Source organism: Delphinus delphis, chromosome 7 (genome assembly GCF_949987515.2).
Source record: "Delphinus delphis chromosome 7, mDelDel1.2, whole genome shotgun sequence".
Classification (NCBI taxonomy): domain Eukaryota; kingdom Metazoa; phylum Chordata; class Mammalia; order Artiodactyla; family Delphinidae; genus Delphinus; species Delphinus delphis.
In genome coordinates, this window is record NC_082689.1 from 109,698,063 (window position 1) to 109,717,247 (window position 19,185).

General features: G+C 37.3%; 1 protein-coding gene across 8 annotated transcripts in view; it reads right to left on the reverse strand.

Annotated features, from left to right (window-relative positions):
* Positions 1 to 19,185, reverse strand: part of WDR33 (WD repeat domain 33) — a 105,254-nt gene that overhangs the window by 55,741 nt on the left and 30,328 nt on the right. For all 8 annotated transcript variants that reach the window (XM_060016987.1, XM_060016986.1, XM_060016985.1 and 5 more), the window contains exons 2-7: positions 7,149 to 7,375; positions 5,861 to 5,929; positions 5,171 to 5,275; positions 2,608 to 2,703; positions 2,269 to 2,420; positions 458 to 555 (exon numbers count right to left, since the gene is read on the reverse strand). In XM_060016987.1, coding sequence (XP_059872970.1) covers positions 458 to 555; positions 2,269 to 2,420; positions 2,608 to 2,703; positions 5,171 to 5,275; positions 5,861 to 5,929; positions 7,149 to 7,352 — 724 coding nt within the window. In that variant the 5' untranslated portion in view covers positions 7,353 to 7,375. The remainder of the gene's footprint in view (positions 1 to 457; positions 556 to 2,268; positions 2,421 to 2,607; positions 2,704 to 5,170; positions 5,276 to 5,860; positions 5,930 to 7,148; positions 7,376 to 19,185) is intronic.

Genomic DNA, 19,185 nt, shown 5'->3' on the forward strand with positions numbered 1-19,185 from the left:
CCACCTCTTTTCAGAAATACCAATACTGAGAAGTGTAGCTAGTGAGACCTTGGTTAATGCATATTGTAAAAGGCCTGCCAGGAGAATGTGAGTTATATAAATAAAATTATCGTGTCAGTATGTTGGTGAAAGCTATCCTGGGTACAAGGCAGGAAAAGGAATATAGCCCTAACGGATGCATACAGATAAGTAAGTAATTGGGAGGAGAGGGGAGAAGAAGGGGAACATGTGTATTTAATTTATAGCTCAAAGAATTCAAAGATAATATTAGTAGTAAAAATCTACAAAAATGACTGTGAACCAGAGAGTTCAGTTTTCTTTAAAGAGCCTGACTGAGAGGGTGTGTATGTAAAACAACTGAATGAAGATGTAAGCTGGTATTGTGGTATTGTGATGATTTAAACCACAAATGCCTTCCCTATTTAAATATTCCAATCAGTACTGTTAGTACACGTACCTCGGAGAATTCTTTCCTCATGGCAACGAAGAAAGTCCCAGATTCTAACAGTGCCGTCATCAGAGCATGTAGCAAATTTATTATCCGTGGGTGAGAAACTGTTACATGAAGACACACAGCAGGGGAAAGAAGTCAGCATTTAACAGATTATCTGTGCTTCTCAGACAGGGAAAAATAAAAACACTGTGCTGCGTTATAAACAGGAGAGGGAAGTATCCACAGTGAAGAAGCCCTTAAAGAGAATGTTGTCAGCTAACAAATGTATCTCATCAAAAGAAGAATTCAACAGAGTAGCTGCTTCTTAGTTTTCAATCAGCAATATTCAGAGAACTTTATGAGTGTATTATTAGTACTAATGTTACCCACACTCTCCAGTATAGTATTTCCTATGGTACCAACAGAAAACATGGAGTGGATTTAAGTGGAGAAACGAAACAAATTCTATCTTTGCAATATTCCTGTAAAGTCTTTTAAATCACATAGGAATACTGCTCAAAAAATTAGCATCAGCTTCTGCTTCAAACTTCATAAAAGTTTCAGACAGGCTGTTTAAAGACTGGTTACGTGCTCGCTTCGGCAGCACATATACTAAAGACTGGTTGCTACACATCCCTACAGATGATGTTTCTGATTTATGTAAAAGGTCTGTGGAAAATGTTCACACCTTCTTCCAGGCAAGCTATCCCATGAATGTTGCACTTTTTGAAGAAAACTAACATGGGGACCTTCTGACTGTTTAAAGCCAAAGAATATGCTTGCAAAGGAGGAATCCATTTTTTCCTCCCTGTAGAAGACCATCAAGTTTCTCATCTAAGAACTCCCCTGAACTTCTGAACCCTTTGCCTAAGAAAGGACCAACTGCGAAAATTCAATGTATGGTCAGGACAATAAGGCAAAGTCTTTGCAGAAGCGTGTTTATCCAATAACTTTTGTTAAGATTCTGAAAGTAGAAACAAGTGACTGCAGTGGATGATGTTTCTATAAAGATGTCAACCTCCTCCCACACGTGGGTGGCACAACGGTCAAGAATGCTGCTTAGCTTTCTTTATTCTTGAGGCTGCAGCAATTCTTCAGGCTTGTTTTTTGAAACTTTTTTTTTCCATTTCTACTATACATATCTCACTGATATGTAAAAATATACAACTCACTGAAAATATTTTAAACTCCCACTTATGATACATTTGCATTACTGATGTTATCAACAGTGAATCAGAAGGAAAGTCTTCTTGACATTGGTCTGCTTACAGTTTCAAAGCTTGAAAGAACCCACTCATTAATCCATTAATGTTTGCCACATCCAGAGTTACTTGTGAGAGTTTTTAGTCCTATACTTTCCTTTTGAAGTCGTGGCATAACCAAGCCAACCAGGGTCTTCACTTAAGCCTTTTTTATCTTGTATTTTGTGTGAACTCTGAAGGTGTTTTCTGTAGGCTTTAGATTTTATTCAGTTGTATAATTAAAGACTGAATTCTTTATTTGGAATGAAATATTCTTGTCTTACATAGTAGGTAATAAAAATGAATAACGTATACACATTATTAACCATAAACGAAAAGAGAAAACCAGTGCAAAATGCGGCAGACAATACATCTCTAACATATTGCAAAGGCTGATACCGGGACAACACTACTTCAGAAAAGTGCCAGCAAAATGGTGAATGTGTGAAAACAAAGAAAAATATTGTGTTTATAGGGTGCAGAAAGTTTCCCAGAATCTGACAGAGCCCATGCATCTCTGCACCCAGAATACACTTAGAGAATAATTTAACCATGACAATAGGGACTACAGAAAATGGTATATTGTGTATAAACCTGGCCTCTCTAATCGCCTCCTTATGTGCCTGGAACATCTTGACGTTGTTCATGTTCGACTGCCAATATTTCACATATCCTCCGTGGTCCGCTGTCAACATCCACATGTCATTATGTGACCAAGTCATGGCTCTTACTGGGCTATCGTGAGCCTGTGAAAACACAAAACATTTGTAAACATTATATAAAAGAATATATGATGGAAGCCTTTACAGGAGCATATATTAACTCATAACAATAAGCTGTCCAATTGTAAGTTTAAAATGCCAAGAAAGTAACTATATATCAAGTTCTTTACAGTAACAAAGGATGATGCTACCATCTGATGATTACTGTTACCTGTAATATTGTTTCAAAATTGAAAGTGAGTCCATTCCACAAGGTGAACTCTCCACTAGAGGCTCCAGTGACTAACCGTCTTCCTTCTGGAGTCCACTGGGGAAAAAAAAAAGACATTATACAAGGTCACGAATCCTCAACCTTAATTTTTAGAACACTTAGAAAGTCTTTATTTATAAAATATCCAATAATTGACATTAAGTGGACGATACTGACTTTCACTTAAGACTATAGCTCAGATTTATAAGCAAGTACTTTGTCAGAAAAGAACTTGTATTAACACAGTGCAAGGAAAGCTCTAGCACTTTAGCTCATTAATTAAAATTAATAAGTGCTTTTTTTTTTTTGCGGTATGTGGGCCTCTCACTGTTGTGGCCTCTCCCGTTGCAGAGCACAGGCTCCGGACGCACAGGCTCAGAGGCCGTGGCTCACGGGCCCAGCCGCTCCGCGGCATGTGGGATCTTCCCGGACCGGGGCACGAATCCGTGTCCCCTGCATCGGCAGGCGGACTCTCAACCACTGCGCCACCAGGGAAGCCCCAATAAGTGCATTTTAAATACCTGTTAAGTTACACACACCTAGGCACTCTAAAGAGCATTTCAAAACAAAATACGCAAAGACTTAATTTTTCTAGAATACATGGCAGACCAACATAAATAAGATGGTCAGTCACCAGAAAAATTCAAAGACTAAATGTATAAAGGATATGGTTTATTACAGCTGCTAGTGAACCAATTCAGGCAAAAATGTTACCAGTGTCTTGTGAAAAAACAGTATTACATACCAATTTAAGGACATCAAGGCTATCAAACTTTTCCTGGAAACTAAACGTACAATATATACTATATACATGTATATATATTTTTTTAAGTTCTTCGTTCACAGTATTAGGCAGTGACAGGTCTTATGCTAATCTAGTCTCCAAAAAAATGTAATACAACAGAGGCATGACTAACAGTACCCCAATATTTCAATGTCACAATTTGCACACTGAAGGGAATCTGTGATATATGCTTATCAACTCAAAATGCAACATATTTTTTCTTACTTTTATTTTCAAGTTTCTATGATAGATTACACGTTCATTTTCCTTAGATGTAAATACATGAAATATCAATATAAGAATCCTATTAGTAAAAAGTGTGACACAGAGTTGAAAACTACAAGTGTGTTTATAGGATGAGATACACGAAATGAAGTCTGTTTGGTAAATTTCACAGATATATATGACAAGCCAGCCTTTTACTGTTTACCTGCAGATCATGATTTTGATTTTTATTAATAAAATCCTCCTACTTTCCTAGTTTCTGTTATCTGCTATGGATCCCAACCCAGTAGACACTACAAGCAATCAAACTGCTGACACAGGACTCACAGTCTTTATGTCTTTAATACCTTGTAATTTGGACTTGCCTCTACTACGTGCAAATTTCTTAAGACCTTATAGCTTGATTCCCAAATGAGAAATCTACCCATCTAATAAGATACAGGACACAGAATGCTTCGATTTTATTCATTCCAAAAAGGTTTTGTGTTACGCTAACAAGATATTAAAATTAGCTGCCATCGTACTCCTTTTCCCAAATTCCCTGGCAAGCAAAATTACACTACATACTGGTTGGCTCTCCTAATACAAAAGCCATTCAAATAATATTTCTTTACTAATGGTTTCTACTCTAATAGGCCTCTGAAGCAAACAGGAGGCCTAAGACTGACTACCACATTTGTATGGAACTCAAGCCAGAGTCTCTTCCAGCCCCTCTCAGTTCTCCCGGCTGTCTATCACAACAACTCCCTAATAAGAAGACCTGCTTATTTTGCTCATTTGCCACAATGTTTGCCATGACTGTTTTTTCTCTGTCCCATTATTTTTTTCAATTCTTATTTGCTCCACTTTGACTATTAACTTTCCTACATTTCTGGACTTGATATACTGCTAACCAGCAAGTGCATTCTTACTAGCAGACCACAAAAAAATGATTATACCATTATCTATGGAAATATTAACAGGATGCCTGGGAGACAGAGATGGGAAGACTTTTTTATTGCAAACCCCTTCAAATTTTAATAATTTGAACCATGTTAATATATTATTTATTTTTAAATTATATTTTAAAAATTCTAGTGAAAATGTATAGAGTACCTACAATGTACCTTCATGGAGCTGACAATTATGGTCTACCATTGGTCTTCAGCTCTTCTTAGGTGTTTTCCTTCCTAGTAACCCTAAGAGTTTTCATTCGCCTTGAGATGCTGCTCTCTAAACAGTAACAAAACAATCCTATTCAAGAGCAAGTCAGACACCTGCTGCAATATATATATATCCATGGCCAGCTCAGAGAGAATTCTATGGAAATTGCAACATGAAGAAAAGCAATCCAAAAGTACTACCTTACTAAATGTGGATATAGTGGATAAATGATTGGATATTTCAAAATAAAAATACAAGCAATACACTGATTTTTATCCCAGATATACATTTAAAATAATGTTTAATTTTCTTTGCAAATATATTTGCAGGCTAACTCAGAGTTAATTTATCCAAAAAATATCAAATACTTACCCTAACAACAAATACTGGACACTTTACTTTATTTGTTGATGTTCGAACAAACTTTGTTGTTACTGCATTCATAGGATTATTCAACATCCCAATAGGTGGAACCAGCTACAAAAAAAAAAAAAAATGGGGTTTAAAGATCACAAACAGGGCATAAACCAGGGACATGACAAGGTAATTACTTCAACATTTAAAGACAAATTCAGGACCATATAGGACTTTCAAAACACTATTATAATAGATTGCAATTAGTCTATAGTAATTAAATGAAGAAAAAGAAGATACAGGAAAGTTAAATGCCCATAATTACTAAATAAACAATAAAATCAAGTGCCAGATTTCCCCCAATTACTTCTCAAAGTCAACACAATTAAACACATTCATAACAAGCCAAGTTTAAAATTAACTTTCTTGTTACAGAGACTCTGAGGCAGTGCAATCTTTTGCTGGACACTGCTTTAAACCCCAAATCAAAAGTTCATCCGTTACCAGATTAAAAGGAAAATTTAAATTGAGATTTAAAAAAAAAAAACCATGGTTTACACAGATATGTTATATTATCCCTTTAGGAATGTTTTGTTTTAATTATAAAAATGTAAAAAGAAAAGTCCATGTTTGAATTAGAGATCCCACAGTTCAAATGTCCAAGCAAAGAGGTTTCTATTAAGCTAGCATGACATATCTTATACTTACATCATTATAATAACCTGCATCAGGCTGAATTGCCCGCATATCTCTCTGGTCTCTTTGCCATATTCTATTCTGTTAAAAATAAATTAATCAATCAATCAATATATTGTCTAATTATACTCAATCTGAAACATAAGTAAATATTTACAAAATGCAAGCTGTCGTTAAATGGGGAAAAAAGAAGACTAAAACTTTTTCATTATGTTCTAAAACAGATAATAGTGGGTATCTTAAGAGATTTCCCCTCTTATCACACTGACACTGCTTAGAATTTCCCTCCTTTCTTTACTCATATTATGCCCAACCAATCATCCAAGATGCTGCTGACCCCAACACATTCTCACTGACCATACCTTAGCAAAAGGAAAAAGGTCAAGGGGTAGACAGACGTTCCCAATTCCTTCAAAATCCTCAGCACAAAACAATTCCTCTTATCTTGGTGTTGGTTTTCTTAATTCCTCCCAAACTTTCCTAGGCTAGTTTTCCAACTGAAACACCTGAAAAAGCCTAAATCTGTCTTTACCTCTGAATGAATATTTTTGCTATGTGCCTGCAACATACTAATTATGCCCAATATGCATATAGGTCTTTTAACAACTTGTCTCAGGTAATGAAAAGCAGACAAATTTTCTTCACAGGAGGCAGAGCAGACCAAAACCTGATTAACGTGGACTTAGCAATGAAAAAAGCAAATCACAGAGGCTTAAGACAAGTAAATAAAGAAGTCAAAGGGGAGATAAGCCAAGCTGACACAGGTTTAGGCAGACCCCTACTCTGCCTTTATTTGCCATGTCAGAGTTGGCTTCACCCTGTAAGACTGTAGTAGGTGCTCAACCCTCCAAGTAAATAGAGCCCTTTTCCCTGAGGGGTTTGGAGAGTCGTGTTCTGATGCCAGTGTCTTGGACATGCAAGTCACTATTCTGAACACATGTTCTAATACAAATATTCTTATGTTGGTAGTCTCTTAACATTTCATATACACTGTGGGTTTAACAAGTGTTTAAAAGTTGGCCTAGTTGGACAAAAGTACCCTCTTCTGAAATACAGTGTGAACCTTTAGAACAAAACCTATTTTTAAGTTGGAGTCTAATAATTTTTGAGATTATTCATGCATGCAAAGAGTAAAAAAAAAAGTACTCTTTTTTTATTGAGGTGATTGGCCTCATTTGAAATTCTACTTCATCCTACTAATTCAAAAAACACAGGTATACTTATTACCCTGCATTATAAAAACTTTCTTCTTTTTAAGAAACCAAAGTTTGGTCATCTGAAGTACATTAACTATACTTACCTCCAAATACTTAATTACAGATGGATTATAGTCTATGGTTTTTCGGTTTACTGCTTTTCTCATTCGTTTTCCATCAAAGGTAAGCTGTTGCATTGCTTGCTGCTGTGCAAAATCAGGTCGCTTATAAAATAGCTGTCGAGGTGCCTGGTGTTGGAACCTTGGCATATGGAAAAAACGAGGAGGAGAACCAATTTCTGTAGCCATGGTGATGTTTTCCTTCTAGGACACTAGGGTAAGGAAAAAGTACTGTCACTACAAATATATCAGCACTATAACACTGCCTGAAAATATTTTTAAATGAACATTTTTTTACACTTCTCTTCCTTTTCCTAATATGCACCATTTTTAGCTTTTAGTCAACCTATTTCCAAAATGAACTATTAAATTTAATGGCAGAGACCAGTTACACATTTGAAAAAGGTCAATTCACAGAATAAATGCGAATAAGTATTTGCTGTAAAATTTAGCCTGATGGAAGGAAAAATCACTGTTTATAACAGCTTGGGGCAATTGTGTTGTGCACGTGTGGGGTGGGTAAATTGTGGAGGGTAAGGAAGGTAAAATCACTGAGAACTGTTCACATTTTTAAAATGAAGTTTTCATTAGATGTTTGATAGTAAAACACATCATTTTAAGTTTATCGTAAGACCCCCATTTTATACAAGTCACTAAAAAATTTTAAAACCTGACATTTTGTCCTTTTAAATTTCCTAGGACTAGTGTAAAAAGTGGAATAAACTATCTTACTTCATATGAATGCTAAAAGTATGTATATCTAATTTCAGGCTCAAAGTAACTACCACAGAAACTTATTTCTCAATATGTGGATTTACATATTTATAAGGCAATATTAAGCTAACATCTGAAGAAAAAAATGTTAAGAGCTTACAGTTTTTCAACTTTAGTGTTCTCCAATTAAACTTACATTCCAATAATACAAATATGCATGATTTAAAACCACATTTTCAAGCATATTTTAAAAATCAGACCATGAAAAAAAAAATCAGACCATGAAAAAACACATAAAGGGTGTTATAACCATTTTGGTAATTTTGTTTGAAAATGAGGAATGATTAGACTCTCCATTATTTTTCTATATTCTTACATTTGCCTTTCTTCATTCAAGACACTAAATAGGGCTTCCCTGGTGGCACAGTGGTTGAGAGTCCGCCTGCCGATGCAGGGAACACGGGTTCATGCCCCGGTCCGGGAAGATCCCACGCGCCGCGGAGCAGCTAGGCCCGTGAGCCATGGCTGCGGAGCCTGTGTGTCTGGAGCCTGTGCTCCGCAACGGGAGAGGCCCCAACAGTGAGAGGTCCGCGTACCGCAAAAAAAAAAAAAAAGAGACACTAAATAAGGGACCTGAAAATAAATCTGTGATTTCCTCTGGATGAAAATAGTCTTAGTGCTAGCTAATTCACCCTTGTCCCTTTAGTATCTCCTGAAACCATTGAATAATGATAACAGAAAGGAAATGGGGCAGGAGGAGGGGTAGGGGTGGGGGTGGGGGTGGGGAGATAAGTCCTGACTCCCAAGACACCAAAAGTAAACAGTGCAATTAAACGTGCATCTAATACATATTACTCCCACTACTCTGGAGCAATCCCAGAAGACCCCTGACAAATGTTCATCTGTAATGAGATGAGACACATTCTCAGGCTGTGTGTATATTAAATTAGAATGCATTTGCCTCAATAAGGTTGGTGAAGGAATATGTTTATTCAGCTATCCCATAAATCCAACCAAGTTTCAGCATGCAGATTTCAATTAACGGCTTTAATTCAGATGTCTACTCCAGTAATTCTAAAAGGACGCAGCTTTGAAAAGTATATTTTAAAATTACTATTTTTTTCACTTTATAATCATCAAATTTCTAATTTTATTAGAATAAAATTATCCTAATATTCTAGTTTCTAATATTATTGATATCAAATGAGAATAAAGATTTTTACACGTATCAAAAGAGGCTTAAAAATTATTCAGCCAAAAAAACAAGGGAATGAGGTGCTGACACATGCTACAACATGAATGAATCTCAAAAACACTACCCAAGTGAAAGAAGCCAGACGTAAAAGGTCACATATTGTATGATTTCATTTATACCCAAATTCAGAACAGGCTAATACATAGTGACAGAAAGCATATTAGTGGTTGCCAGGGGCAGGGGAAGGGCAGAATGGGCAATGACTGCTTAATGGGAATGGGGTTTCCTTTGGGGACGATGAAAGTATTTGGAACCAGGCAGAGGTGGTGGCTGCACAACACTGTGAATATACTAAGTGGTGCTGAATTACACACTTTAAAATGGTTAAGACAGTGAATTTCATGTTATATGACTTTTACCTCAGTTAAAGAATGGGGGGTTTAAACTGCTGGAAAAACTTTTATATGGAGAGTAGATGAAACATTATCAGAAAGCTTATGGTATTAAAGCTGGGTGACGGGTACCTGGATGTAAAGCACTAACCAAGAGCCAAACCAAGGATCTACTGTACAAATATGAGGAAAATGACTGAAGTCAAATACAAAACAACCAGTGTGTTATTACTAACACTCTTGAATAATTCACATGTTAAAGCTAGAAAAAATATTACTCCTTCATTTAAGACCTTTCCATTTACAGATCTGTTGAGCAAAACTTGTTCTGTAAAAAAGGCCTTTAACTTTTCCTTGAATGGTCAAGTACCACTTGTGTTCTAGAAATAAAGGTCCGGCATGGGGACTTACTTCCCTGGTGGCGCAGTCCACATGCCGTGGAGCAACTAAGCCCATGCGCCACAACTACTGAGCTTGTGCCCTAGAGCCCGCAAGCCACAACTACTAAGCCTGAGTGCTGCAACTACGGAAGCCAGCGCGCCTAGAGCCCGTGCTCCGCAACAAGCCTGCGCGCCACAACGAAGAGTAGCGCCCGCTCGCCGCAACTAGAGAAAGCCCGCGCACAGCAACAAAGACCCAACACAGCCACAAAAAAAAAAAAAAAATTAGAAAGGTCCGGCATGAAGAAAACAAAAAAAAATATTATATTCTAAATCAAAATCCAGCCCTAAAATAAAACAAGAAAAGCTCCTAACAATACAGTAACCAGTCTTCATAAATGCCTTACACACTTCAGCTTCACTTCTGCAAACCACTGTAATTTGCCCAAAGTCAAAACAGAGCCTCTTAGTGGCTGTTATGAGCTCAACTGTGTCCCCCCAAAAATTCGTACATTGAAGTCCTAACTTCCAGTACCTCAGAATGTGACTGCACTTGGAGATAAAGCCCTAACCCTTGTGACTGGCATCCCAATAAGAGAAGGATATTAGGACACAGGCATGCACAGAAGGAAGGCCATGTGAAAACATGGAAGATGAAAGCCATCTACAAGCCAAGAAGAGAGGTCTCAGAAGAAACCAACCCCCTGCTCACACCTTAATCTCAGATTTCTAACTTCCAAAACTGAGAAAATTAATTTCTGTTGTTTAAGCCACACAGTCTGTGTGGCACTTTGTCATGGCAACCCTAGCAGACTAACACAGAGGCAGAGGCAGAGCAAAATACCTGGACCTCCTGACTCTCCTTCAAATCTTCCTTTGGGTTGCCAAAAGATTTCAGCAATAACGATATAGCAGCTTTCAATGACTGAAACAGCAGAAAACTTGAAATATGAGGTTGAAAAATGAATGATCCAGATAGAAAAACCATCAATCAAATCATTAAAACTATCCTTTTCAGGCTTCACTCAGGACTATACTTCAAGGAACTATATATATAACCAAATACAGAAAAAGAAATAAGAGCTTTATCTTTCATAAAAATAATTACTGTAATTTCTACTCACTGAAGTACTCACACTTGAGCTACACTAACAGAAGAGAACAATTTAAACCAGAAGGCAGGGTTGTCCCCAAAGCATATTCATCTCATATCTGGGGTAGAGCGGGAGGGAGGGAGATAAGAGGGGATGGGGTGGGGAGAAGGGGGCTGTAGGCAACACAGAAACTGAGGCAGAATGAGCATAAGTAATTTGCGTATGATTATTAAACACACACTAACAATAGAACCAAATTGCTAAGGAAAAAAAATCACCTGAAACATTGAATTCATCATGTCTTTCTCATACACACAAACCTTCAATGTTTAAAGAAATCAGCACAATTTTATCAAATGCCTACTTTTTATTACACCTAGCACAGGGTACAACATATTGTCGTAATTCACTGAATATCACTTCTAAGTTCATAGATTTCATACTTTGTGTTTTTTGGTCCCCATCTCTATTTTTCGCAAATACAAAGACTCCTCTGAAGTCACAAAAGTCTGCAGCATATTCTTAGCCTTCAAGCTTAAAACTACTCTCCAAAATTAGGCAGGTCATGCCACTTCTCTGCATCTGTTTTCTCAACCTGGACAACAAGTCTAATGTAGATAACTTCAAAGATCCTTTTTGCTCAAAGATATTATTTTGCATGAAATATATTATTCTTTTAGCCAATGTACTGACTAGTCTGTTGAACAAACTGGAATACCCAGACGCGTTTGTGTATGCAAATCCATACAAGCATTATAATTCTGCTTCTTGTCCCAACTATTACAAAATAACCTTTTATAATCTTAGTCATGTGATACTACCAAGGTTATAAATGAAGACAGGGAAAAAACCACAAATGCTTTTTTTTTTTAACAGCTTTATTGGGATGTAATTTACATACCATAATTTCAACGCTTTAATGTATACAATTCAGTGGTTCTTAGTGTAACCACTAAAAGACTTGTGTAACCATCACAACATCCAATTTTAGATTTCTGTCCCCCCACAAAAAAACCCGTTACACATTTACAATGCTTTTTCATTCTCCTCAACCCTCTCAGTCCTAGGCAATCACCAATCTACTTTCTGCCTCTACAGATTTGCTCTTCTGGGCATTTCATATAAATGGGACCATACAATACGTGATCTTTTGTGAGTGGCTGCTTTTACCTTACATAATGCTTTCATGGTTCATCCATGTTGTAACATGGATCAATATTTCATTCCTTTTTATAGCTGAATGCTATTCTATTGTACGGATATTCCACATTTTGTTTATTCATTTAACAGATTGACATTTGAGTTTTTTCCAACTTTTGTTTGTATAAACATGCTTCTGTGAACATTCACGTACAAGCTTTTGTGCAAACATAAGTTTTTATTTCTGTTAGGTATATATTTAGTAGTGGAACTGCTGGGTCATACGGTAACTCTATGTTTAACATTTGGAGGAACTGTCAAGCTGTTCTGCAAAGTGGCCACCCATTTTACATTCCCACCAGCAATGTATGTGGGTTTCAATCTCTTGTCTTTTAGCCTAGCATGTCATCTATGCTGGAAAACGTTTCACATGTAGTTGAGAAGGATGCGTATTTTACTGTTCGGTTGAGTGTTCTGTAGACATTTATTAGGTCTTGATAATTCAGAGTGTTGTCCAAGTCTTCTATATCCTTGTTGATCTTCTACCTAATTGTTCTATCCATTATTGACCGTGGAGTACTGAAGCCTCTACCTAATGTTGTGGAATTATCTATGTCTTCCTTCAATTCTTCGTGTATTTTGCTATTTTCTTCTTCATGTGTTTTGGTTTTATCTTATTCAGGACACATATGTTAATAATTTTTGTATCTTCCCTTTTTTATCATAAAATGTCCCTTTTCATATCTAGTAATTTTTTGTTTGTTTTAAAGTCTATTTTTTCTGGTATTAGTATAGCCACTTCAGCATGCTTATGGTTGCTATATGCATCATGTATATTTTTTCATCCTTTTACTTTGTACACATTAGACCTTTGAATCCAAGGAGTGTCTCCTACAGAAAACATTTTTTTAAACCCAGTTTGACAATATATGACTTTTGATTGTATTGTTTAATTCATTACATGTAGTTTTTATTGTTGATATGGTAGGATTTATTTATGTTTAACACTTTACCTTTGGTTTTCTACATGTCTCATGTATTTGTTTTTTGTTATTGTTCCTCCATTTTCCTTTTTTTTACATATTAATTTTATGATTAATAACATGATTGTCATGTTCTACCAAATAAACAGACAACTTTTATATATGAATTGCCATTACAGCAAATCTCTAGATCACTTTGGGAAGAATTGATATATTTAAAATATTGATAGTCATTATTTACAAAGATATCTTTTTTAACATCTTTATTGGAGTATAACTGCTTTACAATGGTTAGTTTCTGCTTTATAACAAAGTGAATCAGTTATATATATATATATATATATGTTCCCATATCTCTTCCCTCTTGCATCTCCCTGCCTCCCACCCTCCCTATCCCACCCCTCTAGGTGGTCACAAAGCACCGAGCTGATCTCCCTGTGCTATGTGGCTGCTTCCCACTAGCTATCTATTTTACGTTTGGTAGTGTATATATGTCCATGCCACTCTCTCACTTTGTCCCAGCTTACCCTTCCCCCTCCCCATATCCTCAAGTCCATTCCCTAGTAGGTCTGTGTCTTTATTCCCATCTTGCCCCTAGGTGCTTCATGACCTTTTTTTTTTTTCTTAGATTCCATATATACGTGTTAGCATACGATATTTGTTTTTCTCTTTCTGACTTACTTCACTCTGTATGACAGACTCTAGGTCCATCCACCTCACTACAAATAACTCAGTTTCGTTTCTTTTTATGGCTGAGTAATATTCCATTGTATATATGTGCCACATGTTCTTTATCCATTCATCCGATGATGGACACTTAGGTTGCTTCCATGTCCTGGCTATTGTAAATAGAGCTGCAATCAACATTTTGGTAGACGACTCTTTTTGAATTATGGTTTTCTCAGGGTATATGCCCAGTAGTGGGATTGCTGGGTCATATGGTAGTTCTACTTTTAGTTTTTTAAGGAACCTCCATACTGTTCTCCATAGTGGCTGTATCAATTTACATTCCCACCAACAGTGCAAGAGGGTTCCCTTTTCTCCACACCCTCTCCAGCATTTATTGTTTGTAGATTTTTTGATGATGGCCATTCTGACCAGTGAACCACAAATGCTTTTCTTAAAGAAAAGTCATTACAAGTTTCACATTGTAGAATTGTGCTAAACAGTAACTCATTTTATTGACCCTAACTTCTAATTAAAGTAATGAAAGCTCTATACTAGTAGTAACACAAGCTCAAAAATTAGAGCAACAATAGCAGAATGAACAGAAAGAGATTTATGAGACGTAAGACTTAAATTGAAAATTATATAGCAAAAGTTATTAATAATGAGCAGGCACCACCAAATTCACTGAGGCAGTTACTAGTTACTAGCTATGAATACATACTTACGAACTGTTGAATCTGTTGAAAAAACCCTGTGACATGGGGAAGCATAACAAGAAATGTAATTCATTTCAAGAAGTAATCAATGAGCACTAACTACTTGACAGGCTAAAGACAGAGACACACATAAAGTCTGTCCTCAAGACTGACAGTTCATCAGAACAGAAGAGCTCATCAAGAAAGCAATGTGAGAATACTACTATATTGAGAATCTACTATGCTTGTTTACCAGGAACTATTCATAGGCAATAGGGATATAACACAGGACGCTTACTGCACAATTCAGCCTCAAGAAGTTTAAATTCAGGGTGGGGTGGGGGAAGGTTGGAGGAAAAGACAGAAGAAAGAAACAAAAATAAGTAACATTCATTCATTCAGCACACCACATCCTGAATAATCTTTTCCCCAACCAAACGTAATCCAAAATAATCTTCCCCAAGCAAACATTTCTGACTCCATGAGAAAAATTTTACCATCACAGCCAATCTCCAACTAAAACACAGGCGGAAATGTGTACAGTTGACTCTTGAACAATGCGGGGTTAACCTGAGTATAACTTATAGTCAGCCCTCCATATCCACGGTTCTTCGCAACTTCAGATTCAACCAACAAATGGACCATGCAGTACTGTAGTATTTACTATCGAAAACTATCTGTGTCTAAGTGGACCTGCACAGATCAAACCCACATTGGTCAAGGGTCAAATGTATTTTTTATTGGAAAATAACATTGCTAAACCTTAACTAATTCGACAAATTCAATCCAAAATGAATTTACTAAATGCTTCACACAATTGAATAAAAATATCTTTACGATTCAGGAGGGTAGATCTGAAAAGAAACCTCCATGGCCTGAAAGTTCATCAATTGCTCTGAAGTAATGTTTTTCCTTTAAACCAGAAGTCATATCCTATTGGTGGTTCCTAAAATCAATGTGGCTGACAACTAGTATTACTTTAATAATTTAAAAAATAGAACAGACAAGATTGAACCACACATTTTAAAGGAAAGAACTGCTTCTGTAATACTTGTTTCGGTTGTACATGTGTGTACACTAGGTCACAATGTAAAAAAGTATTTCCTTCCTGTTAATTTGTCAAAAGTGAAAGCAGGGCTTCCCTGGTGGCGCAGTGGTTGAGAGTCCGCCTGCCGACGCAGGGGACATGGGTTTGTGCCCCGGTCCGGGAAGATCCCACGTGCCACGGAGCGGCTGGGCCTGTGAGCCATGGCCGCTGAGCTGCGCGTCCGGAGCCTGTGCTCCGCAATGGGGGGGGGGGGGGGGTGGCCACAACAGTGAGAGGCCCGCATTCCGCAAAAAAAAAAAAAAAAAAAGTGAAAGCAAATGGTTTAATGTTAACAAACCGTTCAGTGAAGACCACAGTTTCTTATTTATGCTATCTTCTGCTTATGATGACTTAATTTCTGCTGCCACTGAGAATCCATAGCCAAATAAGTTCAAATACAGCATCTGTCTAGTGTGGGTACAGTGCCTGGCTACAGTAGCTATGGCACCAGAATCTGGCTGAACTATGAAATATAACAGTTCTTACCGTGTCAACCACTAATCAGAGCTTTCTGATCAGCACATGAAAGCTTGTTTCCCCAAACTGAGAGGAAAGAATTCTAACCGAAAGCAAACTACTGATGCATTAAATAGTTAGGAGAGCAAGTACAATTACTGAAGGGCTTTTAAAAGTAACAAAAGATTTTAAGATCACCACCCTCATTAACACAAACCTGGTCCCCTAGGTCAGAACCTCAGCCTGGGAACCTCTACTGAAGATTATCACCAGACCATTAGGTCCTGAGATGGAGAATCTACCCTAAAAGAGATCTGATACCTAATCTGCCAAAGAACTTTGAGGGGATCTACACGAGTGGTAAAGAACAAGGCCAATAACACAGTGATCAATACGTTCTCTCTTCAATGTCCAATCATTGATAAATATGAATCCTGAACAAATCAGGAGACATTATGTTGAGACCATTCCATCTTTTTTTTTTTTTTTTTTTTTTTTTTTTGCGGTACGCGGGCCTCTCACTGTTGTGGCCTCTCCCGTTGCGGAGCACACGCTCCGGACGCGCAGGCTCAGCGGCCATGGCTCAGCGGCCATGGCTTATGGGCCCAGCCGCTCCGCGGCATGTGGGATCTTCCCGGACCAGGACACGAACCCGTGTCCCCTACATCGGCAGGCGGACTCTCTACCACTGCGCCACCAGGGTAGCCCTCCATCTTTTAAAGAATAAACAAGAAGGCAACTGTTTAAATAAGTAGTTTTTAAAAGTTCACGATTCTGTATCTTGCTGATGACTAACTCTGACATTAAAGATCAACTTTACTTAACTCTCAGTGTAGGAGTTTTCCAACTTTTATTGCTTTCAGCCTCAGATTTACCTGCATAATTCTTTGTAACTTGGGGTAAGCAGCTTTGGTTGTATACTTAGGTACAAGGGTACTGAAACCTTTTAGTGGATACTGCACTCGACCAGTTTAATATACATGTTACCTGATACTGTATTTGGGCTTTTACATTCAGTTTTCTGTGCCATTTCAAAAGCTAACTTTAATATTTAATGTACATATGACCACAAATCTGACTGTCTACTCAACTGGAAAGTAACAACTCAATATTTCAAAAGTGTGATTCTGGGATAAGGGACCTGTACCATCAACGGTTTTCAATGGAGATAAAGTCAGTGGTTATTGGATATGTTTATTTCCCCTTGTCATTAGCATAGAAAGAGGATTCTCCATTCTTAAACTTTTCAAACTGCATTGCAATTTATCAACTGTCTAAACCAATAAAAACTGGACAAACCAATTCTCACTGGATTAGCGAACTACCTTTGTAAAAGTAAACAGAAACCATGCCCCATTTTCTAGATAAGGTAAGTAATCATAAAGTGACCTCCTAAATTAAAGATAAGGAATTCAAAGATTCAAGTGTGAGTTGAAGTCAGCAGTTCCTAAGGCCAGACTTTAAGAGTCTCATCTTCATTCTGATTTAATAGTATGGGATATGAACTGGGCAGCAGAGTTTTAAAAGCTCCCAGGTGATACTTTAGTGTGGCAAAATTTGGGAACCACTGGACAAAGTAACTTGGATAGCTTACTTCTGAAACAGTTTCTTTTTTTTTTTAGCTGCACCCTGCAGCTTGTGAGATCTTAGTTCCCCAACCAGGGATCGAACCCCGGCCACAGCAGTGTAAGTGCCAAGTCCTAACCACTGGACCACCAGGGAATTCAGTGAAACAGTTTCTTTATAGCAGCAAATTCTTAAAACTTTTTATTTCAGGACCACTTTACTCTTTTTTGTTGTTGTTGTTGTTGTTCTGTGGTACGCGGGCCTCTCACTGTTGTGGTCTCTCCCGTTGCGGAGCACAGGCTCCAGACGCGCAGGCCCAGCGGCCATGGCTCACGGGCCCAGCCGCTATGGCTCACGGGCCCAGCCGCTCCACGGCATGTGGGATCTTCCCGGACCAGGGCACGAACCCGTGTCCCCTGCATCGGCAGGCGGACTCTCAACCACTGCCCCACCAGGGAAGCCCTACTCTTAAAAATTGAGGATTTCCCCCCAATTTTTGTTAATTGTTGTATTTATATCCATAGATACTTGCCATATTAGAAATTAAAACAGAAAAATCCAAAGTATTAATTTAGAATAATGATAAACCTATTATAATAACTATTTTCTCTTCACCAGAAACAACTAATGAGAGACTGGCATTGCTTTTTATATTTTTGCAAATCTCCTTAATGTCTAGCTTAACTGAAAACAGCTGGATTCTCATGTCTGCTTCTGCATTCAATCTGCTGCAATATGTTATTATTTAGGTTAGAGTACATGAAAAATATCTGGACCCACAGAGATATACATTTGGAAAAAGGAAGATTTTTATTTTAATAGCCTTCTCAGAAAACTATGGGTATTCTTTGATATTCCAACAAAACTTGACAAGTGATAGTTTATTAAATATTAACTGTAATGCAGCCTCTGAAATCACATCAATAAGCTTTCTGTACTCTATCATATTAAAATACACTGGTTTATCTTGCACTTTGGAACTTTAAACCATGCATGGTTTTTCAACACCATGCACTCATCACTTGGAAAACACTGGTTCCACAAAATCAGGCATTTCATCTGTCACACTTCTTACAAAACATGTAATAATCATTTTTATTAAATCAGCATTGATCTCATCATAAAAACTATTAACTACTGGGAAACTCAACCTCACAGACACAAGTTTTCCAAAACTCTAATTCTTGCTTGAAAACTCAATTTTTATCACTGGCAACAAATACTAAGTTTCTTTCCTTGAAGCAACAGTCTACTTACATTCATCTTCAAGAAAAGTATTTAACATATACTCAAGAAGTCTGAATGCCATAGCTTGTCATTCTTTTCATTTAAATTTAATATTTTTATATACTTTAAAAAATTACAGTTGATTTACAATATTGTGTTAACTTCTGCTGTACAGCAAAGTGATTCAGTTACACATATGTATACATTTTTTTGTATATTCTTTTCCACTATGGTTTATCACAAGATATTGAATCTAGTTCTCTGTGCAGTACTGTAGGACCTCGTTGTTTATTAATTTTACATGTAATGGTTTGCATCTACTAACCCCAAACTCCCACTCCATCTCTCCCCCTCCCCTCCTCCCCCTCTGGCAACCACAAGTCTGTTCTCTATGTCTGTGAATCTGTTTCTGTTTCACAGATAA